The sequence below is a fragment of the Saccopteryx leptura genome, chromosome 2 (assembly GCF_036850995.1).
Source record: "Saccopteryx leptura isolate mSacLep1 chromosome 2, mSacLep1_pri_phased_curated, whole genome shotgun sequence".
NCBI lineage: Eukaryota > Metazoa > Chordata > Mammalia > Chiroptera > Emballonuridae > Saccopteryx > Saccopteryx leptura.
The window spans coordinates 269,311,959-269,338,395 of NC_089504.1; the positions used below are offsets into that span (position 1 = coordinate 269,311,959).

Genomic DNA, 26,437 nt, shown 5'->3' on the forward strand with positions numbered 1-26,437 from the left:
GAGTTACAGTTGTGAACAAAACAGACAAAATCCCTGACCTCATGGTCACATTTTTGAAGTGTAGTAGTTTATAAATGTCTCCTTTCATATCTATAACATTCAGGTTGGGAATTATAAGAGCATACGGTACCTTAGTTATCTGAGTGATTAAACTCAGATTCCAAATTGTATTCTCTAAAAAAGTTGTGAAGCGATGTTCTTCAGTCCCCAAATAATGGCTTATTTTTATGCAATAATTATTACCGGTTCCTTCCATAGAGAAGGTGATAAACATCAGAAGATGATAGCTATCTATATAAAGATGCATATGATAAACTGTAGAAGAGTCCACTATGTTTGATCGTTTTTTTATATGCTTTTTATCAATTTCTCCTTTAGACTTAGCTTAAATCTATGATCATGACTTTAAATGAGGAAGTCAGCCTGTCTATAAGCACTGACATTCTTTTATATAAGAATTGATGAAAGTTATAAAGAATATATTAACTTGAGAAAGTGGTGACTTAGTTCTGTGTGGAACATGTACAGGACTTCGTTGCTGGTGTAAAGATGATGGGGCTCTAGGTGAATTTTCATATAAACAGTAAAATACAAATGACAGAAAATGCATGGACTAGTAACTATTAATTACAGAAACTTGTTTTTCCTCCCTGATCTTCATAGTGCATGTATCTTGGTCAAGTGATGCTGCAAAGACCACTTCTAGCCACTATTTTTTAATTTGATGATGGTGTTATTTTTATTTATTTATTTATTTGTGTCAGAGACAGAGAGAGGGACAGATAAGGACAGACAGACAGGAAGAGAGAGAGATGAGAAACATCAATTCTTTGTTGTGACACCTTAGTTGTTCATTGATTGCTTTCTCATATGTGCCTTGACCGTGGGCCTTCAGCAGACTGAGTACCCCTTGCTTGAGCCAGCAACCTTGGGCTCAAGCGGTGAGCCTTGCTCAAACCAGATGAGCCTGCGCTCAAGCTGGTGGCCTCGGGGTCTCAAACCTGGGTCCTCCACATCCCAGTCCGACACTCTATCCACTGCGCCACCGCCTGGTCAGGCTGATGGTGCTATATTTAGAAGTATGACAGTTTTACAATGAGGATCAAGTGGGAAGTATTCATGAGTTGGGCTTTTCAGAGATTTTGCCAAAAACTAGGTGAGGGCAGTGTTTCATTTCTCATTTCCCACCCCTTGTTCTTTTGCTCGCTTCACGTTTGCTCTACAGGCCCTCTGTCCATTCTTTTTTTTCTTCTTCTTTTCCAAGTGAGAGGAGGGGAGATAGACAGAGACTCCCACATGCTCCCCAAGCTGGATCCACCTGGCAGCCCCCATCTGAGGCTGATGCTCTGCCCATCTGTGGCCGTGCTCGCAACCAAGCTCTTTTTTTAGTGCCTGAAGCAGAGGCTCCATGGAACCATCCTCAGTGCCCAGGGAAGGTGTGCTAACACTAATCAAGCCATGTCTGGGGGGTGGGGGGAAGAAAGACAAGGGAGAGAAGGAGGGTTGGAGAAGCAGATGGTCGCTTCTCCTGTGTGCTATGACCAGGAATCGAACCCAGGACAGCCACACACCAGGCCGATGTTCTACCACTGAGCCAACCAGCCACGGCCATCCTCTGGCCATTCTTGATCTGAAGTCAAAATTTAGATAATAGAAAACGGGAAAAATATCTATGAACTTCATTCTGTAAAGGCATTTCTTTATTAGAAATCCAAAGCAGCCTGACCAGGCAGTGGCGCAGTGGATAGAGTGTCGGACTGGGATACGGAAGACCCAGGTTTGAGACCCCCAAGGTCGCCAGCTTGAGCACCGGCTCATCTGGCTTGAGAAAAAAAAAAAAAAAAAGAAAAAAAAAAAAGCTCACCAGCTTGCACCCAAGGTCACTGGCTTGAGCAAGGGGTCACTCGGTCTGCTGAGGGCCCACAGTCAAAGCACATATGAGAAAGCAATCAATGAACAACTAAGGTGTTGCAATGAAAAACTGATGATTGATGCTTCTCATCTCTCTCCATTCCTATCTGTCTGTTCCTATCTATCCCTCTCTCTGACTCACTCTCTCTGTCCCTGTAAAATAAATAAATAGATAGATAGATAGATAGATAGAGAAGGAAGGAGGGAGGGAGGGAGGGAGGGAGGGAGGAAGGGAGAAAGGGAGGAAGGAAGGAAGGGAGGGAGGGAGGGAGGGAGGGAGGGAGGGAGGGAGGAAGGGGAGGGAGGGAGGGAGGGAGGGAGGGAGGAAGGAAGGAAGGAAGGAAGGAAGGAAGGAAGGAAGGAAGGAAGGAAGGAAGGAAGGAAGGAAGGAAGGAAATCCAAAGCAGAGGATTTGGGGGACAAGAAAGAAAAAGAAGAATAATGATGAGAGAAGGAATGCATTGCTATATAAAAGGGACCATCCTCCCTTCTTAAAAAAGATTGGATCAAATGTTTGACTAAAGTGATTTAATGAACTCAATAAGTTTTAGTGAAAGATAATCTGCTTATAAATGTTTAACCAATAGTTAAATTCATTTTCCTCCAATCTATTTGTTAAGAAGCCGTCTGCCAATTTTCCAAAAAGAAGTCTTTATCTGAAAATTTTATTTTGGTTGCTCAAGCCAAACATTTGGCAGTCACCCTTGAATTCTGCCTTTCTCAAACGCCCCATGCCCAACCTTCAGAGTCTGTCTGGACTCGATTTCCTTCCGCACCCACTGCTGCTTCTCTAGCTCGGTCCCAGCCGTTTCTCCTGAATGCGGTCCCTGTGTCTGCAGCAACAAGCAGTATCCTTTTAAACCTTCGTCAGTTTATGTGGCTGCTTTGCTCAGCACCCTCCACTGGTTTGCCATCTGACTCAGGAGCATCAACCTCCCTGTATCTTACCCTAGCGGGACTCTGGGATCTGTCCTACTCCGTGCCTTTCCCTCATCACTCCCTCCCTGCCTTTTGTCGTCTTGCTCATTCTTTGCTACGCAGGCTTTCTTGACATTCTTCAACCCCTTACCACACGCTTTCCTGCGGGCCCTTGTATCTGCTGAACTAGACCATTCTTTCCCCAAACACCCACGTGGCCAGGTCCTTGCTTCTATCAGATCTTGGAGTTCTCGGTATCAGTGAGACCTTGCTTGGCCGCCTCCCACTTTGTTACTCTCCATCCAGACCTCTCAGCTGATTTTATCTCAGTCCGTTTACTTCCTGAGTTATTGCTTCGTGTCCCCACTGGAATGGAGGTCCCTTGAATGAGCCTGGGGACTGGGGTTCTTCAGTTCACTGCTACCTCCCTAGTGCCGAGAGCAACCGCTGGCGTGTTGTGGGTGCTCACCAAGTTTCGGTGAATGGATGAATAATACACGGTTGCAGATGTGTACTAGTATCTTTCTAATATTTTACCAGTAAATTGGATCTAAGGTGGTTTAATTTTTAAGAGGTTAAGAAATCATCACAGTAATAGAATTTAATAGCTTTTATAATGATTTCTAACCAATAGATTTTTGTGCTGGTCTCATTAACATATGAAAATAGAGGAAGCCATATATTCTCTGCAGTCCTAATTTTTAGGAGAAGCCTACCTAGTAGGCTTTTTGTTTATGGGGGAATTTGAGTACTTACTTAGTCTTTTTCTGTAGGAATCATGTCCTTTGAGCATGGCTGTATGCCCGGCGCAGTACTTAGATGTCCAGCACTGGTACCCTCTCTTGGTTTTATGCCTGTTGAGTTCTTGGTTCCTAGGGAGGCATGTGCTGTGTTCCCACTCTGGTTTCTAATGAGATCTTTTTCAGATCTTAAACACAGAATAAAAAGGAAGACTGTGTTTATAGCAGCCTTCTCTATAAAACGGAGGTAACGAGGGATTTCTCTGATGTGGGATTACAGTTCTCTGCTTGACAGTCCCCCTTCCTTTTGGGCTTCTTTTTACCTGTAGGTAGCCCGTTGTCACCTGGGGTCATCATTTCACTCTCTGGGAAATTGCACTTTCTACCTTAACGTTTCCTATGGATTGCAGGTGGTAAAAGATTGCCTTGTGGAGAGGGGGCCAGTTAGCAAAGTACAACTCTAAGAGATGAAAGGACATCCAAAATTATTTAAAATTGCATTCAATAAAAGAAGGCTGTAGTCCTCAAGCCCCAGAAGGGGTTTGAAAGGAAGAATTCTGGAGAGACATTTTCCATGCCTGAGACGATCAAACACAATTTTGGCAGAAATCACAGCCTAGGAAGATGCTGGATTCTTGGGCAGTGAGATGTTTGCTGGTTTGGTATTTTATCTTTGGCAGTTGTGTCTACACTTGATAGTCTCAACTGTTTTTGAGGATTCTGCAAAAGAAAAGTAGTCATTTCTAGCCGTGAAAATTCAGTCAATGGTCAGTGGATTCATGTTGTAATATGTTTACAGCCATCTGTAGTCTTTTTCTTCCTTCCGGTTTTTCCTTTGAGATTTATACTCCAGACTTATAGAAACTACAGACAGAGCCAATTGACTACACAGGCACAATGTTGTAATGAAAGAGCCTTTGAATAAAATAAAAAAAGTTGGCATGTCACCTTGCCTCTCTGAGCCTCTGTTTCCTCACGGGTAAGTGGGAAATTGTAGTGACTCTCTTAGAGGGTTGTTCTGAGTATGAAACGACATGGATTATGACACAGGAGAACACTTGGAAAACAAGTCTATGAATGGAAAGCACTCCTATTATTGAGGATTATTGGATCTTCTGGTTTCTTAATATTGAGAGAAACTGATTAAAATTTTAACTGTGGAGAATTCAAGTCTTCTAAGCTTTTGATAGACAAGTGGTGCATTTTTATTGTTTCTTCTGGAGTACCCTAGGAGCACTGTAAGGTTGCTTTTAGCCAGTCTGTAATTACCCAGCTATACATAAGGCCACATATATGGCTACCATGATGTAAATGTAATTATGCTCTAATGGAAATATATGGTGAAGGCCTACTGTGTGCTAGAGGTTGAGGGGAAACTCAGAGCAAAAGGAGCTTTTAACATAGCCAAGGAAGCAAAAGAGGTAGATGTAATTAAGCAAATTGCCTAATCAGTACAATGATAGAGTTACAAAATGTACTGGGAACATGGAGGATGGAATGAATTAGTCCAATTCAGTGACTGGAGAAAAGTGTTACCTGGAGTTTAGGTGATTTGGGATTTTTTTTTTCCTGGTGAGTCCAGTATTGTTCTATGCCAACTATTTGGGTAGCTAAATCCCCCCCCCCCCAAAAAAAAGGCATTCTTCTTACCCACTGGGTTTCTCTGAGTCAGTAAACGGTCATAATGCTTTTTGCATAGTTACCAAGTCTAGGGTCATTTACTGGGTCTGTGAATTATTGAACAAAATGGATGGTGCATGCCCTCAAGCTACGTATGGGCTTGATAGGGGTGAGTGGGCCTACACTAGAAATACATCAAAGTGCCAGTGTTGAAGTGCTGTGATTGGGAGAGGTTGGATATGGATCTTACTGGCCTATTGACAGTGGGGTGGGGAAGGGACAGTTGTTTCACTACAGGTCCATACACTGAAAGGTCATGCAGCCGGATCTTACAGTATCTCCTCTATTTCTGACTTTAGGGTAGCAATAGCAGCTATTTTGCTATTTCTGATGAACAGCCCATTCAGCTAATGTGGGTTTTTTCCTGTCCATGATTTAGAATATACTTTTGATACAGGTCCTTCTTTTACTCCTCAGGCAATTTTAAGCCATAACTATGAGAAAACATGCATTTGGTGACTAAGAGAGCATGGGCTAAGTGGGCACCTGCCTAATTTAAGCACTAAAAAGCCTACAGCCCAGTGATGAAAAATATTTAAAACTTAGACTGGTCAGTAAGTAAAAACCAGCAGCCAGAGTGTAAAATCAGGTTTGGGCCGCTCTTAGTTCAGGACGTACTTTGGGTGGGGTCCTGGTTTCCATGCCAGAAGTGCAGGAGGGAAAGTTGTAGATGGTTGCTCACGGGTGGTACTGAGTGTCAGAGTCCAAAGACGGGACAGACGGAACACAGATGGAGGAGTCTCAGCCCATCGCTGTGAACAGAATCAAACAACGATCACAATCAATGACAGATCATTCTCTTCTACACTTATATTAGACTGCAGGTCCTCACAGCTGGAAGACATTCCTTTGGCCTGCCTTGTCACTTGCCTTTTGGCCAACAGAGAATTGTAGGTTGCTTTTGAGTCCAGCAGCTGTGTAAGAATTGGGTAGACCAGCACATCCCATTTGTAAGAGCTGATGAAGGCCTCCGCTTTGTGCTGTCTTGCTCAGATGGTAGGAAACTGGCTTAAAGAAGATAGAATCCTAGTCCCCAGTGGGCTTTCCCTTCATCAGCACCTACACTGAGTTTTCTGGTCAGCAACAGTGGTCAGATACCCTGTATATCCAGCCTTCCGATTACTGTAGTCTGGGAACTTCTATTTCTATGAGTCTAAGTATATATAATTGATAAGTGACTTTCATTCCATCATTCATTCGTCAAACATTGGTTAAGCGCACAGTCAGTATTTCCTGCTCATTTCTAGGACATGACCTCATCTACAGAAGAGGTGGCTTCTTTCGGCAGTTGTTCTCTTGTGAGAAGGTAGGAGCTACCTTTAATTAGGAATGACAAGGAAGGACTCATGCCTGTCCACGGAGATGCTCCTCTTGCCTTGTATTTGTTGATTTTTACTGGTTTTCTCCGTTGGACTGGGCACATTGCTAACAATAGTACTGTTCTCCCATCTGCCAGCTCACCAGATTTTGAAGGCTATTATGCAAACTTCTTAGCCACAAACCTGGCTTCTTACCAGGAAGACAGATCGTTAGGCTTTGACTCACCCAGCTTCCAGATGTAATCTAAGCTCCCTTTCCCACAGTGGAGTTGTAGGTACTATTAAGAACACATAATGTTCAGGGCAGGCAGGTATGTGGTCTGAGCCGATGAATCGTCCTAGTGTAAGAGGCAGCGTCTCCATGTTGTGCCGTGGTAACACAGTGGAGGGGCTTTGGCCAGGAGAACCCACATGGAGCCTGTTCCTCCTTGATCTGTGCCCCATTTGCCCACCACACGGGTTTATTTCGTGCTGCTGTTGATCTTTGGCTGTGATTCATCCCCTAGTTATTTCTTCCCTGCTGGTAGCTCAGAAAGCAGTTTACATCATTCACATGTAAACAAATGGTACACACTGAAGGAGTATTTATTTCTTCTTGGTAAGACCATTTTTTTTAGAACAGTTTTAGGTTTACAACAAAATTGAAGGAGAGCTATAGAGATTTTCCATATACTCTTGGCCTCCCCTCCCCCACACACATAGCCTACCCCATTATCAATACCCCTCACTAGAATTTTCTCCAGGGATGACCTACGTTGACACAGCATGATTACCCTAAGTCCATAGTTTACAATGTAGTAGTAATATGTACAAGCCTTGGTGTTGTACATCCTATGGGTTTGGACAACTGTATGTTATACAGCCATCATTATGATATCATGCAGAGTATTTTCAGTGCCCTAAAAATCCTCTGCGCTTTGCCTGTTCTTCCCCGATCCCCAATTCCTGGAAACCACTGAGCTTTTTACTATCGCTATATTTTTGCCTTTTCCAGAACATCATATATATAGTTGGAACCGTACAGTAAGTAACCTTTTCAGATTGGTTTCTTTCACCTAATAATATGCATTTAAGGTTCCTCTATGTCGTTTCATAACTTAATAGCTCATTTCTTTTTAGAAGAGGGTCTATCAACTAACTGGTGGAGTGGGTTTGGGAAATGTTACGAAAGGAGATGAATTTCAGCTGAGCTTTGAGGGATGAGTAGGTGATCCTCCAAATGGAAGAAGGTGGGCAAGAGCGTCAGACAGAGGAAATGGTGAGGAGGTGGAAGGGGCGTGGTAGGTGTTGGGACGCAGAGTGTATTTGCCACAACTCAGTATATGGTGTGGGGCGAGGCAAGAAGTTAGAAAGTTGTTTGGAGTGGACCATGAAGACTGTGGTGTGCTGTATCAGGAGTCTGAACTTTTCCTCAGTTAGGGTTATTGGAGGTTTTGTTTCATTGAAGTAGTATTTATGTAACACTTACCATTTTAAAGTATCCGATTCAGTGGTTTTTAGTATATTCACTAAGTTGTGTAACCATCCCCACTGCCTAATTTCAGAATGTTAGCAATCATTCTCCATCCCCCCACTATACCCCAGCCTCTGGCAATCACGAATCTACTTTTGTCCATATGGATTTGCCTATCTTAGACATTTCATAGAAATGGGATCAGGCACTGTGTGACCTTTTGTGTCTTTTTTCACTTAGCGTCATATTTTCAGAGTTCCTTCACGTTGTAGCATGTGTTAATACTTCATGCCTTTTTATGGCTAGATAATATTTTTTGTGTGGACAGGTCACATTTTGTTCAGAAATTGATAGACACTTGGAGTTGTTTACCCTTTTCCCCCCCCCTGTTATGAATAATGTTGCTATTCGTGTACAGGTTCCTGCATGAACATGCATTCTCAGTTCTCTTGAGTATATACCTGGGCGTGGAATGACTGGATCACGTGGTAACTCCATATTTAACTTTTTGGGGAACTGCCAAACTGTTTTCCAAGTCCCTGGAGATTTTTAAGACAGAGCAAAACTGACTTAGATTTTTTATTTTTTAATATCATAATCTTGAGGACAGTGTTTTCTTTTGAGGCTAGGTCTTTCTGCTCTTGATGCCATGTTTTTCTGGCTCAGGACATCACAGCTGTGAAACCGGTTGATTCTTTTAAATTTTGTCGCTGGGAGTGCTGTAAAGGAATCTGTACTCCAAACCACAAGAAGGGACAGGAAGAAGGGACGTCAGGGTAGCCTCTCTCCCTCTATGATGTATTGTAGAGAATGAATTTTTCTGTTTTAGAGAGAACCCTGATTAAATGATAGGCTGTCATTAGGGAGTTTATCGTACTTATAAACTATACCTGGCTTCCCTGTAATTTGTTATAATTAATGCAAGAGTTCAAGAGCAGAAAGCCAGGATCAGGTTGTGGCATGCTTCTCTCTCTTTTGCAACACCTTGCTATCACTGGCCTTTTTTCACTAGTCGTTAAGGCCCATGTGTGTTTACGTGTATTTAAACAAACATCATCCTTTTTAGGAAAGAATTGCAATCCTTTGACTCATTGAAACTCAAGGAGTCTCAGTGAGAAGTTAGGTGTCCCTGGCAAGATAGGGTCTCGATCAATGAATGTTGAAAACTTCTAGAATTGAACTTCTGCCAAGACAGTCTTGTCTGTATGTGGTTACGTGTGTGCACGTGTTTATATTTTCACACATGCACATGTACTGGCTTGTGTGAAAAGGGCCAGAAGAAAAACTTTCCCTTTTAAGGTGATCATTGTCGAGTTATAGTTTTAGCCTTTTCTTCCCCCCCTCCCCCCTTCCCCTGTTGGGTGATTTCAGTTTTGCATAGTTGCAGGAGGGCTGGCTTTGTCGTTTGCTTGACAATGCTGTTATTATTGACTGTCAACTGGAACATTCATTAACTATAAAAGCTTGTAGATAGTGCATGGGCCAGGTCCCAAACACCTTATTATACCAGAATAATCACAAATGGCGAATCTTCCCAGGGGTTTTGAGGCTAGAGGGACGGAGAGAGGGAGGGTGGTTCGGTTGGTTTATCTGGCTGCGTGCCTGCGTGCGCACCGTTTATCTGGTCCTGGCAGACAGAGCCCAGGGTGGGCCGCTCTGTCCATTATCTGCACTTACAGCCGTGAACACCCTCTGGAATGGCTGGAATGTGCTGTTTCTCTCCTGTTGGTATCTCTGTCCATCTAAGAGTTAAAGTTACATTCATTGCTGCCCTGTGCCCCGGAATTCTAGAACAGCATGTTCTCGGTCCCCTGTTTTCTGTCTTTCATGGTAGAGAAATGTGTACATTCATATATCTCTTCCCCCCCCCCCCAATATCATATCAACCAGAAAGCAATGTGAGTGCTTTGCTATGTTCTTCACTGGCCTGGGGAACTGGGTACCAGTATGTTCTAGCAAAATCCTTCGAATGCTGCTGATGGGGAAGGAAGTTTTCTAGTGAGGAACAGGCGTTTAAAGTCTTCCCCTTTTCTTAACAACAATGACAAAACACTCTCTCCCTCTCCCTCCCCCTCTCACCCCGGTACCTGTATATATCTAAGGGTGATAGTGATATGCCCCCTCTCTCTAACTGTTATATCCCTACTGGCCATGCCCATGGGAGGACGGACGTTGGTTTGGGTGACCTTGAAGTACAGAGGAGCGAGGCGGACTGAGCTGTCCGGTGGTACCAGTGATGCCGCAGGTCCGTAGTGAGACCTTGAAGTACAGAGGAGGGCGAGGCGGACTGAGCTGTCCGGTGGTACCAGTGATGCTGCAGGTCCGTAGTGAGACCTTGAAGTACAGAGGAGCGAGGCGGACTGAGCTGTCCGGTGGTACCAGTGATGCCGCAGGTCCGTAGTGAGCGTGCACGGCGCCCTCACTGGCCTCCTCTTAACTATGAAGAGGCGTTTCTTCCTGTCCCAGATCTCTTTGGGCAGTGGGGGTAGAAAGGGGAATGCGTGGGTGATGAGTTGATGATCAGCTTCATCAGGTGTTAAGGGAGCAACAGAAGGAGGTCTGGATAACTTTCTTGGGGTCCCTAATATGGAAGTATCTTTACTTAATGCCAGAGTCGGTCGAGACTGTGTTAGACAGTGATGAACTTGCTGTTTATTTGTAAAAAATCTACATTTGGAAATACATGCATTTACGGGCCCAGTCTGGACCTGCTTCTGGGCATAGCCTCTCCTTCTAGAGAGGAGCCTCCAGCCAGAGACCCCAATGTCTAGATTTTACTCTATCCCTCTCTGCGTCTTATAAAGCTGATAACAAGAAGTTAGAATACATAGCTCAGTTTTCTTTCCCTTCGTCTTCCTTTGGGGGAGGAAAATGAAATATCCCAGAAGCTGTTGCTGGAAGAAGAACAGATCTGAATAATCCATGGGCCCTAGCTTCCCTTATCAATGTTTACTTCAAATGCAGTGGCCCAGACGTCCAAATGGGGGTGGGGAAGGGCAGCTGGGTTATTGAATTCCTTCCTTTGAAGCACTAGATCATAAAAATCACCAGGTAGTGGTGTTTTTCTTTAAATTTTGTTTTTAGACTTCATTGAAACTAATGACTTGCCTCTGGCCTGTAAGTCACATCCTACTCTTATCACCTTTGGGGGGAGGGGGTTCCCTGCAGAAAAAGAGCACCGAGCTCTGGTCTGGCCCTGCCTTCCAGGAGCAGTGTTATCTTGGGTGAGTCATTCTCCCTCAACACTGTTTCCTTCTGTAAAAATGAAAGGGTTGGACTCTTTGCAATCCTATGTATGACTCCAGACCTCTCGTGTTTTGAAAAACAAAGGCTTATTTCTTGCCCTCCTCATGTGTCTGCTGTGTCCACTGTCGTCTGTCCCCGGGGCCTCAAGCTCACTGAGCTGAAGTTCCTGCCCGGACACCACAGCCAGGTCTCGGGGTGGGGGGTGGGGTGGGCAAGTAGACGGGTGCCAAGCACGCGCTCAATCAGGAGGCTGCGGCCCGGTAGTGCCACATGTCACTTCCACCCCCATTTCGTGGACCCCAAAGCTAGTCAGAGTTAATGAGGTAGGCAGGCATGACCCTGTTGGAGGGGAGGCTCCATGGAGAGCAGCGGCAGATGTTTGGAACTAATAAAATTCTCCTCCCACCTTTCTGTCTCCACTGTCCCGACTTCTGCTCAGGATGTTGACTCCTTGGGTAGAAGCATGACCACAGTCTAATCTTAAGTCTTTCGTATTTTCCTGGCTAGTCCTTGTTCCAGGCACTTCTACCAAAGTAGACTTGAAATGACAACCATTTCCCCATGTATAAGATGTACCTTTTTCTGAAAAATTTGGGGTCTAAAAATTGGGTGCATCTTATACAGTGGTTGTCGATTTTTATACTGGCATTTCCTGCTTTTTTGCACTTGTTTTTGCACTCATTGCTGAAGACAGTGATTCATCATCAGACACAGATGAGGACAAGCTAATGGATGGGAGTTTTGACAGTGATGAGGAGTTGTATGCATTTTATGATGAATAAAACTTGAGTTCAATAACTTTATGTAATACTTTTTTTTTTTTCAAATTTCAGACCCCCAAATTAAGGTGTGTCTTATACATGGGATCGTCTTATACATGGATAAATACAGTATTTTGCTCGTGAGAAGGGTAGAAGAAATATTTTAAGGGCAGTATGTACCCAGCCTCCGAGTTCCTCACGTTTCACTGGGGGTTCTGTGGTCGCACAGTCTATACCTTTCAGAACACCACGTGTAATGCCTCAGTCCAAGAAGGATTAACAGGCCTGCTCGTAAAATGTGGTTGCGAAAGTGCTTAGATGAATTCCTCCCATGTGAAGTGAAGAGAGATTATAGGTCTTAGCAGTGCACCTGTAAACATTAAAGGTCATGGTATGGAGAAGAATTTGGGGAGTTTTTAGTACCACCTGGTATGACCTTTTTTAAAGCGTCCTTTTTCAAATCACCGGGGTCGGGGGGAGAGGGAGGAACATGGAAAAGTTACTTATATTTTTTGAGATTGGGTAGAAATATTTCAGATAGATGTGACTTTCAGAGACTGGTTCCTAGTGACTGTCAGAGTCCAGTTGTAATGCTTGATAGCCCTAATTATCAGGAAGGCTTTTCTGTTTCACCCCTAGAAACCTGCATTTAGTTCACAAATTCATCTTCTCTCTAGGTTCAGAAACAAAACAAATAACTTTGAAAATAGAAATTTTATCTTTATTCAAGGGCATAGTTGTGTTCACGAATTCTTAGAAGGAGAGCGGACTTCTAACCTCACTCCACTCATTGGATCTCAGCAGTCAGATGATTTCTGGGTCTTTATGTTAAATGTTTTCCTTGTGAACTTGAGTGTTTCAAAGAGGATCCCTTTGGAAAGTTGGCAGATGTTTACTTTCCTGGCACAAAGATTAGGTTTTTTCTTTTCCCCTCCGCCCAGCGCTGTGACAGGGTGGAGTGTACTTCCATGAAATTGCATGTTTCCAAAATAGGTCCGCTCTTACATTTCACCGCTGTTAGATTCGAATTGCTAATCAAACATAGAGCAAAACCCAAGCATGCCAGAAATAGAATTTCAGCTCATTGTAGTCTTCATCTAGGGTAGCATTATTTTATTTTTTGAAAGTGCCTTTTGAGAAAAAAAGTGTAGCAGATAGTTTCCAGAGTGGTCCAGATTTTGTTCTCATTTCTGCAGCCTGGTGTAGTCAGATTCCCAAGCTCAAGCGGTAATCACACCGTGTCATTAATGCTGCTTGGATTCTCTCGTGGTCTGGGCGGCCCCCAGGGAAGGACAGTGCATTCCTGAGCTTCTCGGTCTGTGTCCCAGCACAAACCTACATCCAGCCTAAGTAGTCAGGAGCAATCCTGGTGTTCCTTCCGAATCGGGAGGCGTTCACTGTTGCTGAGGATGGGATGGATCTGTGACAGGACGTGCTTGTGCTTTATGGAAGTGACAGTTGCCAAGGGAAGTTGAGATCCACAGGGCGAGAACTCTAGAATTCTTGGTTTTATTGGATCCTGTAGATTAATTTCGTTGATGATCTGTTCCCAAAGGTATCAGCTGATCATTTTTACCTCCAGGGTGACATGTAAAAAGGGCTCTAGTTATGGCAGATAATGTCAGGATAATACCTTTAAAAAATGTTTTACTCATTGGTTCTTAAAAACGGGACCCTTAACAGTGCTAGAGAGAGACAGATGACAGCAGTGGTCAGGAGATGGTGCACACCCTTGCAAGGCAGACCGTCCCAGACCTTTCCAGCCGGTCTCTAGGCTTCTCGCTGATGTATACGGACAGGCAGTGCTTTGTAAGTATGTCATATACATTAATTTATGTAGTCAAAGGATGTGTACTGGAAGTAACAGTGTCTGTCCAGTAGTGGACCCAGTAAAACGATCGTGAACATTTTAGTTGAAAGAGGCTAGGAGTAGGAAAAATAGGTGGTTTTTCTATTCTATGTTAAGTTGGACTAAAAAGGATTTTTAAATGACTCCTGGTGTTGGTCCTTCTGACTTGAGAGTAGGTTTTTCCCATCAGAGACTGACATGGCGGTCTCTGCCCTGTCCAAGAGACTCAAGAGGGAAGCAGTAGAGATTACACTGGAGGGAGCAGAAATCTTGATTATTCCCTCAAATAGGCATTAGGTCACTGTGTCAGGATATCTGTATCAAGCACGAGCCAGCGATAATTAGCTCTCAGGGCTGATTGCTTCTATTCGAAGGAATTGGGCTTTGGGTCACTCGAGCGTGCCCTTGACTGACATGCTGAAGTTACGACAACGAGAGAGTTATGGTCACCAGGAGCAAAAGGGTTGTTAGTGTTTGTCAGACATTAGTGCTTGGAAGAGTCTGGCTGTTGTAAGGGTGACTGTTTTAAGAGTATGGTCAAAGGAAGGGAAGTCCTGGGAAATCAAGGTTTGGAGCAAGGAGATTTCTAAGTGTTTAGGTCATTCTAAGAGTGTAGTTTTATTGGCAAGGAAACAATACAGTGTGTTAGCTGCTGAAGCAGTGGTCTAGTCTGAGGTTTGATGTTATGCATGGACACATTCTGTCTGTCTGCAGCTGGTTGGTTTGAGAATGCACTTGGGGTTGGAAGGCTCAGGATTGCGTTCAACTTGGTTTTTCTGAGTCACAGACCTTGTCGGGTGAGCAGAACTCCAACTCTTTAGCCTATTTGTGGTCAACTCTACCAAACTTTTGAGTTAAAAAAAATAGTGTTGCCTGACCGGGCGGTGGTGCAGTGGATAGAGCCTCGGACTGGGATGCGGAAGGATCCAGGTTCAAGACCCCGAGGTCGCCAGCTTGAGTGCAGGCTCATCTGGTTTGAGCAAAAGCTCACCGGCTTGAACCCAAGGTCACTGGCTCGAGCAAGGGGTTACTCGGTCTGCTGAAGGCCCGCGGTCAAGGCACATATGAGAAAAAAAATAGTGTGGTGCTCCCAGACTTTCTTTTCAGGAAGCACACTGTTGACTGTGGCCCCAGCAGCTGTGTTGTTGGGGCTGCCCAGGCTTGGGGGAGCATTTTCATTCTTGCTCTCTGTTGTGAAGAACTAGTGCTTATCAGTGGTCATCCTGCTGGCCCACAATGACACGGTTTGACGAGAATGCTCTCAAACTCAGAATGAACGGGATGTGGCACCTGCCACATCAAACGGGAGTAAACACAGGCAGAGGTCACTTCCCATCTTTCAGAGAGCTGACCTTTATCAACATCACCTGTGTATCCTGCTGGGGACACTAGGGTTGACATCTAGAGACAGCAGTTGGTGGGAATATATTCCAAATATGTGTTTTTGAAGGTTCTCTGTTGCTCTGTCCCCATGAACCAGGTATCAGTATTACCTACAAGTCAAAAAAGACGTGCTGGAAGGGCGTTTGCGGTGCACCTTGGAGCAGGTGGTCCGGCTGGCCGGCCTAGCTGTGCAAGGTAAGACGCAGCGATGACCGGAGGGGGAATTCCCACGTTCTGTTTGATACTGGCGTCGCTGGCCTCCCAGGGGGAGAAAGTGAAATTTACATAAAGGTCCCTTAATGACTCTCCCTTTTCATTTTGAGTTATCCCACGTGAAAACTCCCGAGTCAGCGACTTTGGTGGCAGCATAGTGGCGTTCTCAAAGCTGTTTGCACATTGCTCATGCTTATATAATCTTAGCTTTATTTGAAAAAAAAAAATTGCAACTTTCATCCTGACTTTAGTTAAAGCGACATTTCAGGGTTTGTGGAATGTTCTCCCAGCATTATCCCACTGCCCAATGTGGCCATATTTTGTGGTATTATGCTACAAAATGTGTGATTTTCACATCAGTTTCAAGTGTGATTGCTTTAAACGTCCTAGTATAATTCATTCTTATACCGTTAGGGAGAGAAATTTAAGAGGCACGGTTGTAATGTGAAACAACAAACTGTGTATTGGATTACATTTATCTTTTGATCTATCCTACTTAGATATATCAGACAGATATTTTTTATCTTCTCTAAATTGTTACATATATTTCTGCATATATTTATATAACATGTTACATAATCTTTTTTTTTTTTTTTTTTTCATTTTTCTGAAGCTGGAAACAGGAAGAGACAGTCAGACAGACTCCCGCATGCGCCCGACCGGGATCCACCCGGCACGCCCACCATGGGGCGACACTCTGCCCACCAGGGGGCGATGCTTTGCCCATCCTGGGCGTCGCCATGTTGCGACCAGAGCCACTCTAGCGCCTGGGGCAGAGGCCACAGAGCCATCCCCAGCGCCCGGGCCATCTTTGCTCCAATGGAGCCTTGGCTGCGGGGAGGGGAAGAGAGAGACAGAGAAGAAAGCGTGGCGGAGGGGTGGAGAAGCAAATGGACGCTTCTCCTGTGTGCCCTGGCCGGGAATCGAACCCGAGTCCTCCGCACGCTAGGCTGACGCTCTACCGCTGAGCCAACTGGCCAGGGCCACATAATCTTTTATATGTTATTTCCACGCTGCTCTTTATTGAGTGATAGCTTTATTGTCTTTAGTCATATTCAAAACAAGAAAGAAAGAAACTTTTTAAAAAGAAACCTGCTTTCCTTTCATTCAGTATTTCTATTAAAGTCAGCTAATGTCCAAATGTAAGCCTGTTAGTCCTGTCATGTGAGCTGTTATTTTAGAAGCTGTGAACTGAACTTCCCATCCCAAACTCTGAACTGCAGGTGAATCTTTTGGATTTGGAAATGTCTGTAGAGGCAGACATTTGACCCCTTTCTTTCCAGGTTCTTAGCAAGTTCGCGATTTTCGCTGGCTATACAATTCCTAGTTCACTTCTATTGTTACCCTGTGGATGGAAGAGCAGAAAACATGTTGTACCCCATCTGTCTACTTAAAGACCAGAAAAGGAAGGAACAGTACCCAGAACAATGTAACAGAGCAATCTGTGGTTATAACAGAAAATTATTAAAATAATGGGAAAAGGCACCCTCAGCAGGGAGAAGAGAGAGAAGACCCAATATGTCCCTCATCTGCAGATGAGAGCTTTCTCCTTTTAAAAAGCTTTCTTTTCTGTTCCTTTTCTTCACTCTCTTTTTCTCCCTCCCACCCTTTTTTAGTCATGGGGCTTCTTGCAGGCATCCTGGGTTCGGGAAGACACTGTGATAGCTTTGAGGATAAAGGAAGTTGGTGAACTTTGAATTCCCTTCTCATTGGGTCCTTGAAGCTAACTCTTCAGCCTGATGAAGCCTGCTCTAGCTGTAATATCTGTCAGATTGTTTTCCTGAGAGCCTTATTGGGCAGTTAGAAAGTCACATCAACAGAGATCTAAGTCAGGTTGAGATGTGACAACTGATGACCAAACTTGAAAAGAGGCAGAGCGCGTGGTCCTTGCCCTTCCTGAAGGCCTCACCTCGCTGGTAGTTTGTCTTGTGTATCTTTCCTTCCTGACGATGTCTCTCCACGGGCCTTCTGTGTGGCTCCTGGCATCCTCTCTCTCGTTATCCTAGTTACCTGAATCCATGTCTATCTGGTGCTAAATCTTCTGCGTGAAATGAAATATCATGCTGCTTCATTTCTTTTCTTTTTTGAGAGTAAGTGGGATTAGAAGCAAGAGCTTTATAGATTGATGATACAAGCTCACTGTGTTCATTTGTCATGGGCTCACCCATAGCACATGAGATGAGAACAGGACAAAACAGAATTTCTGGCATCTTGTACCCGGTGAAGGTGTTTAGTAGAAGGTGTAAAGATGTGCAGGGTTGCTTGCCAGTGGTGATTTACAGTGGGAATTTCCTGCTGCGAATATGTGAAGAGCCAGAAGATGGGTTTGGCGCTACAGTTCTCTGAGTGAACCTGGAGTTAGAAAGTCCCTTTGGCAGATGTTCGTAAGGTCTGTGTTGATGCATATTTAACAAGATGAGTATAGGTTAGGTTTAAATTTTAAAAATAGCTTAGGAGTCACTTTCAGATTTCCCCATTCTTTCTAGAAAATCGTGTAGCAGTGCTCACATGCTGGTATTTGCAGTATTGCTAAGTAAACATGCTAACGATATCAAACACATCTTGGCACTGTCATATTTCGTGATAGGGCAGAAATAGGATGACGTGGGAAGAACTAATGTGGTGATAAGTACACCCAGTTTGTTCTATCTTTATTTTCATATAAAAAAAATGAAATTATTCCCCCTCCCCCCTTCTCTTCTTTTCAGCTGATTTTGGAGACTATAACCAGTTTGATTCTCAAGATTTCCTCAGAGAATATGTCTTGTTTCCTATGGTGAGTATAATTTCCTTTTTCTTAATTAATTTCCTACCTTCTCTGGATGCTTAATGCTTTCCTTTGGAAATGTCAGAGACTTTCCACACACATATTTCCTGGGGAGGAAAGTCCATGAATTTATAAAGAATGGACAAGTTTTGTAAAACACTGAAAAAGTAGAGGTGCCCCCCCCACCCACCCACACAGACACCAATGCCGCCACCACCACAACCAGTACCGCCACCACCACAACCAGTGGCGCCACCACAGCCCTCCAGTGCCAGGGCTCTCCTCTGTTCTGGATACATCAAACTTATTCCCAGAACAGAGCCATGGTACTTGGGTTCCCTCTGCCTGGAGTGCTGCGCCCTAGGTCCTCCTATGACGTGTCATTTGGATCTTCATTGAACTGCCACCTCTTTAAATGGGACTTCTCTTTTCCTTGACCACCTATGAGATGCACTCCGGCCAATTACCATGTCCTGCTAAGTCACCTTTGCTGTGTGTACTTCAGAGTGCTCAGTATCTGAACTGGCTTGCTCTTTCTCCCCCTGTCCCTCTCTCTAGCTAGAATGTTCGCTTCATGCTCCTAAGCTGTCTTGTCCACTTCATGCTCCCTGTCTTGTCCACTGTTGGCTGGCATTTGGCCTGTGCTCATAAAAGTTCATTGTATGAGTCATGAAGTAAAATGTCTGTTCCTGGGTTAAAATAGGGATGAGGCTGGGTTTTAATCCCTGAGGAATTTGATTTGTTTAGGTTTTGGTAGCTTTGGGATAAATGTGAAGAGTTTTAACAAGGAAGGATTAAAATAGTTGCAAAGCCTGGTTAGGGAAGAGCTCTGCCCAGCCCAAAGTTCTGGCTCTGGTTTTGGAAATCATCATTATTCAACCTATTGTTGTGATCAACTGTTTGGCCCAAAGCACTGACTTGGGTAATGAACCCCCGAGGGATGAAGTTATCCAAGAAACAGTACTTGTTCTCAGGCAGACAATGGAGTGGTTGAGTCAATCAGAAGTTGGCAGAATCCAAGTGTAAGGTCAAGTGTATTCAAGTACATAGGGATTTTATGTGGGGAGAGGGTTTATGTGTTTGGGGGATTACTGAAGGGTTAAGGCAGAGGTCGGGAACCTATGGCTTGCGAGCCAGATGTGGCTCTTTTGATGGCTGCATCGGGCTCACAGACAAATCCTTAATAAAAAAAATAATAACATTAAAAATATAAAAGATTCTCATGTATTATAATCCATTCATTTCTTACCGCTCCTGTTCATGGTTGCGGGTGGCTGAAGCCAATCACAGCTGTCCTCCAGGACAACACCAAATTTATATTGGATAATGTGTAACGTACACGGGTCATTGTATGGCTCTCACGGAATTACATTTTAAAATAGTGGCATTCATGGCTCTCTCAGCCAAAAAGTTTCCTGACCCCTAGGTTAAAGGTTAGTGGTATGTGAGCTGCGTCTTAACGGATGGGCAAGACTGCAGAGAGGAAGGGAACAGGATGACGTAGAGAAAGACAAGGAAGCAAGGTGGCATCAGTGATTGGGTAAGAGTCAGCTGGCCAGTCTGACTGTCACTAAGGTGTGCAAGAGGGGACCTGAAGGTGGCAGATGAAACATCTGAAGAATTAGATGGTGTGGGCTCCGTCAAGGGGGCTGCCAACCCTACATTTTGAGAAATGCTGGAGTAGAGCAATGAGACCATTTGTGGGAGTGGGTCAGGTGAGAATCTGTTGTGGGGTTCTTGGCAAGAGACATGAATTAGGTGTTAGCAGTGAAGATAAAAAACAGGGAAGCAAAGCAAGAGATGTTCTAGAAGTAAAATGGGCAGAACTTGACATCTAACCAGCCGAGACTGTCTCCTCTGGACTCTGAGCAAATTAGGTCTTTCTACAGCCTAGGTTTTGCTAAATCTCAGCATGGACAAATATTGATGATGTTATTCTTGGATCTAAAACTTCCCTCTTTGGGATAGTAGCTCCTAGTGACCCATGGCTATTTTACATTCAAATTTAAATTAATTAACAGTTAAATAAATTTAAAATCCAGTTCCTCAGTTGCATTAGCTGCATTTAAAAGGCACCCAGGAGCCTTGTGTGACTGTGGCTGCTGTGGTGGACAGCGTGGGTACAGGGCATTGCCACCAGCGTGGGTCATCCTGCTGGGCTGCGCCCACGGTGATGTGGCAGGACCTGTCAGTGTCTGTGTCTGAGTCGCGAATGTTCGTAGGCTTTTACCATCTGTGGTGTATCATCACCCCCCCCTCCCTGCCCCCTGGACACATTGTGGCCTGTGGTCAGGAGGTTCTGAATAGAGGAGTCAAGCATTCTGTCTGTGCCCATATCCTGCCTGTGCCACTTACTGGCTGTATGAACTTGGGCAAGTTATTTAAACATTTTTCACTGAAAAATGAGGATCGCCAACCTGATTTGATTGTGAGGATGAAAGGAGAGAATGTGTGTGAAGCACTTAAGTTGGCACATGAATTCACAGTAAGTGTTTAGTAGTCGTCATCTGCGTCTCATTATTATCAGCATCATCATGGTGACAGCTAGCATCATCTGTTGTGCAGGGACAGGGATGCTGAAGAGTGGCCTTTCCCGGTTACAGTAAGGTGTGCATCTTCAAATGCCAGCAGACAGAGGGCAAGCAAATGGTACGCACGATCATGGACCAGCTCTGCATGACTACAGGCTCCTGTCTGACAATAAGAAACTTACACGTTGCATATTGAGTGGAGTTTAATAAACATTTGTGGAACGATTACTGTATGTTCAGAGCTTATACTCTCGCCTTGGATGAAAGTCCTATGATATTTAGCCCCAGAAATGATATGGAAAAGAACAGATGACCTTGAGTGCCTCGAATCCCCTAGAGGGAGGGAGACAAGGACAGAGGGTACCATGAATGTATAAATAACTGTAAGAAAGCTGTAGGCACACTAGGTAAGGGCTCCAGAAGAGGCGCCGAGCAGGTGTGGAGGGCCCAGAGGAGGACCTGTTTACTTCCAGCTTGGGGGAATGTGGAACCTGCTCGGGGACGATAGCTGGGAGGGCTCCTAAAGGGCAGGTGACATTTCACATGATGTGATATGATGGGTCAGGGTGGTTTTCCCCGGAGGCGTTAAGTGCGAGTGATGGAAGCTGTCTGTCTCGGGAAGAGTCCTGAGCCCCTGGGAGAGGGGGTCCGGAAGGGAGGGTGGGGTCACAGCGCAGTGGTCTGAATGCCAGGCCCAGGTGCCGTCCTAATTGAGAATTGAGGAGGCGGTGGGGAGCCATGGCAGGTTGTAACATCCTGCTTGGTTCCACTAGGCTTTCAAAGAGAAGAATGCATTCCTTGGGTGGGGGAGGGAAGACGGGATGAATGGCTGTGTTTGATCTTAGAAAGCAACCGAATTTGTCAAATGGCGTTTCTGCAGCAGAGAAAAGAACAAAGTCAAACACACAGGGCGCCCCGCAGGTGTGCGGCTGTGTACAGGCATGCACGCTGCTGCCATTTTTATTCGCGCGTGCCGCTCTCACAGTCTCCGTGGCGGGGCACATACCTCAGGGAGGCCCCGGACGCCCACCGAGGCTGTTGAGTGAGGACAACAGCAGAAAGGTACCTGTGGACATGTTCTTTCAAAGAGAAAAACAGGTTTAAAGGAGCACTTTTTGATTTTCACTTAATCTTTTATTTTTTTCTTCTATGGCTACTTGCCTTTGATTAGCTTTTCAAAGGTCGTATTTGGTCATTACTACTACTCAATGCCTAGATGGACACAGATAATCTAAGCCATGTGGCATCTTTGCTTATTTCCGGTCATGGCCTTGAGTCATTTCAGTGGACGGCTAAGCAGGAAACAGGGGAGTTAATCAGTGAACACGTGAAAAGTAAGAACTGCTAGAAATTCCCTCCATCTCCCTGGTTTCTCATGACTGTCCACAGAGCTAAAGAATTTCCTGTATCCAGTTACATTCCTATGTTTCAGCTCTTAAAAAAGTACTGATTCGTCACACTTTCATAATTTGAGATGCAGTAGTTGTAGTTTTGAAGTATACCTTTTTGGGTGTAGTGTTTCATTGATGAGAAGTGGTTAAATGAGAGGTGATCTTTCTATAAATGGTATTTTAGAATCTAGGGAATGAGGTATTTTTGGATGTTTTCTGCCCAAACATTGCCCACATACCCCGACCCCCAATGTTTGGATGAGCCCCAGACGGCCTCACTGGGACGAACACCACAGGGCCTCTTCTGACACCCCCTCTGGAGCCCAGAGGAAAATGGTGCACATCTCCACCTTCCTCGGTATGGGAGGAGGGAGGGGTAGAGGCAGCTGGCCCCATGGCTTGAGCCTCCCAGGCCACCAAAGCTCTGGAATCATGTCAGTCAGTGTCTCGGGAACCGATTGCTCTGGTGTCTCCATCTGGGATTTATTCCTCCACACTCCATCTCTCTCCATTGCAGACAGAGCTTTGCTGGGAAATGTTTATCGAGTCCTGTAAGTACACTCTCCATCATTGAAGGGGTATTGGGAAGAGATGTGTGCAATTGGTTTTAACCCCACAGGAGCTGGTGCAGTCACGTCTGTGAGCACATGCGCGCGCGCGCACACACACACACACACACACACATACAGAGACCCCCGTCCCAGAGGCCTGAGATTCAGTTGGTCGGGATGCTAGTTGGTTAGCTCTACAGCTGTTCCCTTACAGAGTTCCCCTGAGGCATGGGAGCCTCCCTGGCCTCTGGCTCCAGGACTCCATCACAAAATACATCTGACTGAACAGGGCCGCTAGCAGAGTTGTGCAGTGGAGGCGTGCTGGGCCCATACATCTGACTGAGCAGGTGGCTCTGACTTGGTTTACTGGTATTACAATGGGGACAAAAAGGCCAGGCACAGTCTCTTACTGGGCTCAGCTTTTGAAGGGATGATGGTCTGGAAACTCATCTGTCTTATCCCCGGTCGTTAAAAACATGTATGCATGATACTTAGCATTTTAAATAAAAGTGAGTCAGCATGGCAGGCAGATGGAGAAGAAGGAAGTGAATGAAAAAGAGCTCTTCCCAGACCCTACAGAGTGTAGGTGGCAGCCTCAAATATGCACTGAACTAGGTTTGAGTTATGGTAGAAAGCCATGCTAGAAATGGGGAAATGAAGCCCCTGTCCTAAAAAGCACAGCCTTTAATTGAAAGGAGTGAAGGGGAGGTTGAGGGAGTGAGGCAACTGAGGACGTCTGTAGAAGATGCCAGCAGATGCCTGACCAGGTGGTGAAGCAGTGGATAGAGCGTCAGACTGGGATGTGGAGGACCCAGGTTTGAAACCCCGAGGTCGCCAGCTTGAGTGCGGGCTCATCTGGTTTGAGCAAGGCTCACCAGCTTGAGCCCAAGGTTGCTGGCTTGAGCAAGGGGTCACTCGGTCTGCTGGAGCCCCCCCTCCCCCCCCCCCCCCCCGTCAAGGCACATATGAGAAAGCAATCAATGAAAAACTAAGGTGCCTCAATGAAGAATGAGTGCTTCTCATCTCTTTCCCTTCCTGTCTGTCTGTCCCTCTCTCTCTCTGTCACACACACAAAAAAAAAGTACCAGCAGAGTAGGGCTGAGCTTGACCACTGTCTGTTTTGACAGGATTTGGCCCTGGAAGAGGCTGTTCTGGAGGAGCTGACCCAGAAGGTAGCCCAGGAACACAAAGCCCACAGGTAAGGCAGGCTATGGCAGGGCTGCCAGGCCCCGCACGCAGCCACTGTCCCCTCCATGGCTGGAGGCTTTTGGCCCTGACCCCCAGCCCCTGGTTTGAGTCAGCAGTTTTATTCCTTCCAGCCTGTGGCTCAGCTCCGCTCTGCCAGGTGTGTGTAGGCTTGTGCTCCTTGTCCTCCCTTCTGTCTCTTGTTTTCTCTTTCTCTCTCCCTTTCTTTTTCTTTCCCCCCTTTTCTTCTGGCACACCGGCACACCCACACAGATATGGAGTTGGTAGCCAGGAGAATTCCTCTCTGGGACCTTTCTAAATGCTGTTGCCAGGTCTGGGAAGCCTGGGGCTGCTTGTGCTAAGAGAGAAGACGGAAAAGAGCTCCTCTGGGTGAAAAGTCAAGATCACAAGGGTAAAGGAGGGACTTTAGCTTCAGGAAGCACTGAGCACTCGGTGCCCGGGCTGCCTGCAACTCTCTGGGACCAATGGAAAACAAACATCCTTCCGTTCCGACCTTGGAGGACCTCTGTAGTGGTCCCAGGCTCTCGTCTGGGCCACTTGGCTCCCAAAATATCATTCTCATAAAATTTATATTGTGTTTTCCTTTTTTGTCCCCCTTTTTTTAATAGTTGTGACCCCCCCCCCCCAGGTGGGAGAGAAACTTTTTTTTTCTTAAAGCAGGCAGCGTTATTGTTAAGGAAGTCTGGAATAATTGTTTAGTCTTTATAGGGCTGTGGCTCTTAAATACTTCACCTTCCTCTTATTATTCCCTGGTAAATAAAAGGCTACTGGGGCACATGTTAATGAATTACTTAGTGATGCACCTGTACCCTGCCAGTTGGGTGGTCAGGGCTCTTCCTAGAACCACACCTAAGCCCTGTCTCTGGAATGTGCCATCAGCAGGGTCGGCTGTTCACTGACTTGCTTTGCCCTTAACCATTTCCTTCTTCGGGGCTTTTTGATTTCAGTGGGATCCTGCCAGCTGAAGCGGAGCTTATGTACATCAACGAAGTGGAACGTTTGGATGGATTTGGACAGGAAATCTTCCCCGTGAAGGTAGCAGCCCCCGGCCGGTCCTTGCTTTTGCCTTCTGAGAAAGGCACCGGCACATGGAAAAGCCGTGCTGATGGCCGCAGGCTGGAATGGTTGGGCGTTCACTGCCACGTGGTATTAGTTGGCAGGTCTAGTTTGCTTTAGTAAAGCAAACATTTCTTCATCACTAAGAGATTGTGAAGTTTTCCATGGACTTCAGCAGAAGACTCTCTCTGTAGACCACCGGTCTGAGCGAGTGCCGGACACCAGCCCCGCCTGCGCAGTGAAAGGGTCGAGGCACACATTCCGTCCCGTCCTGTCTCATCAGGGACAGGGAGCCAAGGTCATGTGTGTCTTCATAAAGACCCTGACCCCTCGATTTCTTCCTCGTACTTAATTTTCTCTTCTCCTTTGAGCTGATATAGATTGTTTCTGACTTAGACTGATGCATTTCCTTTATGCAACCACACTGCATTGCATCCTGTCCTGTTGAGCCTCTGCTGTGGGTTTCCAGTCCCTTGGATGCTTTCTGGAAACGATGCCCAGAAAACTATTAACAGTATGTCACTTCCTCTGCAAAAAGCCCACCTCCTGAAGTAGGTGTGGTTGGGGAGGGTCATGGTACATGGGCGTTTATAGAGCTGAACCCATAAGCCAGGCTTATTCCTCTCTCTCTGCTGACCAACTTTACAAAAGATGGAGTTTTTGTCAGGAATGTAAAGCAACTGGCACATTTCAGCAATTTGGGAGACGCCTGCAATTTCAGCACAAACATTCCACTCCAGCCTGGCTCCGCTGGCTGTTTTATACGCGTTCTGTTCCCCCTTGGCCGTGCGTTTGCAATTTACCATAATGAGAACTGCCCATGTGCATCAAGTAGAATCAAGCGGGGTGTCCGCAGCTTGTGGAAAGGGTCTAAATGGCTCTTTTTTAGATTTGTTTAATTTTCTTCTGCTTCTCTAACGGCTGCCCTTCGTAGGGTTGTAATCCATTTTCCTTGCAATAATGCCTTAGAAGCCATCTGCATCCCACTTAACATTTCAGCAGCCCATATATAGTCATGGTATTTTGTGTCACAGAGATAGACTAAACTCTTCTCTACTTCTAGAAAATGGACGTCCACTCCCTGGAAGTTCGGGGTCGGGCTGTGGTGGTCGTCGGTTTGTTTTGTTTTTAGTGCATCGGAATTGTGGGAAGTCGATGCAGTGGAGCCAGTGTTGAATTGCACTGTGCTTGGTCCTGTTGCACTTTCTAGTATGCTCTTTAGTGGGAAAAGTTCAAAGGGGACACTGCACCTTAACTCTGAGGGGGCAGACAGGCATTGCTGACTCATTTGTCCGTGGGCGTAAATTAGCTGGGCTTCTCCCTCCCCCCATAACTGTTCATGACTAAGGTGACCTCCTACTGACCACATGATTCCTGGCCACCCCAGGATGGTGGGCGGGTCAGCAGGGCCAGTGGGGGCAGTGATGTGACCAGCTCCGAGACAGTGGAAAGCAGGCAGGGT

The 26,437-nt window shown here is 45.5% G+C and overlaps 1 protein-coding gene across 7 annotated transcripts in view; it reads left to right on the forward strand.

Moving 5' to 3' along the window:
• The window catches only part of PTPN14 (protein tyrosine phosphatase non-receptor type 14), a 170,919-nt gene that overhangs the window by 104,703 nt on the left and 39,779 nt on the right, over positions 1-26,437 (forward strand). For all 7 annotated transcript variants that reach the window (XM_066361754.1, XM_066361752.1, XM_066361749.1 and 4 more), the window contains 4 exons: positions 15,358-15,455; positions 18,182-18,249; positions 23,841-23,911; positions 24,867-24,954. In XM_066361754.1, the coding sequence (XP_066217851.1) occupies positions 15,358-15,455; positions 18,182-18,249; positions 23,841-23,911; positions 24,867-24,954 (325 nt within the window). The remainder of the gene's footprint in view (positions 1-15,357; positions 15,456-18,181; positions 18,250-23,840; positions 23,912-24,866; positions 24,955-26,437) is intronic.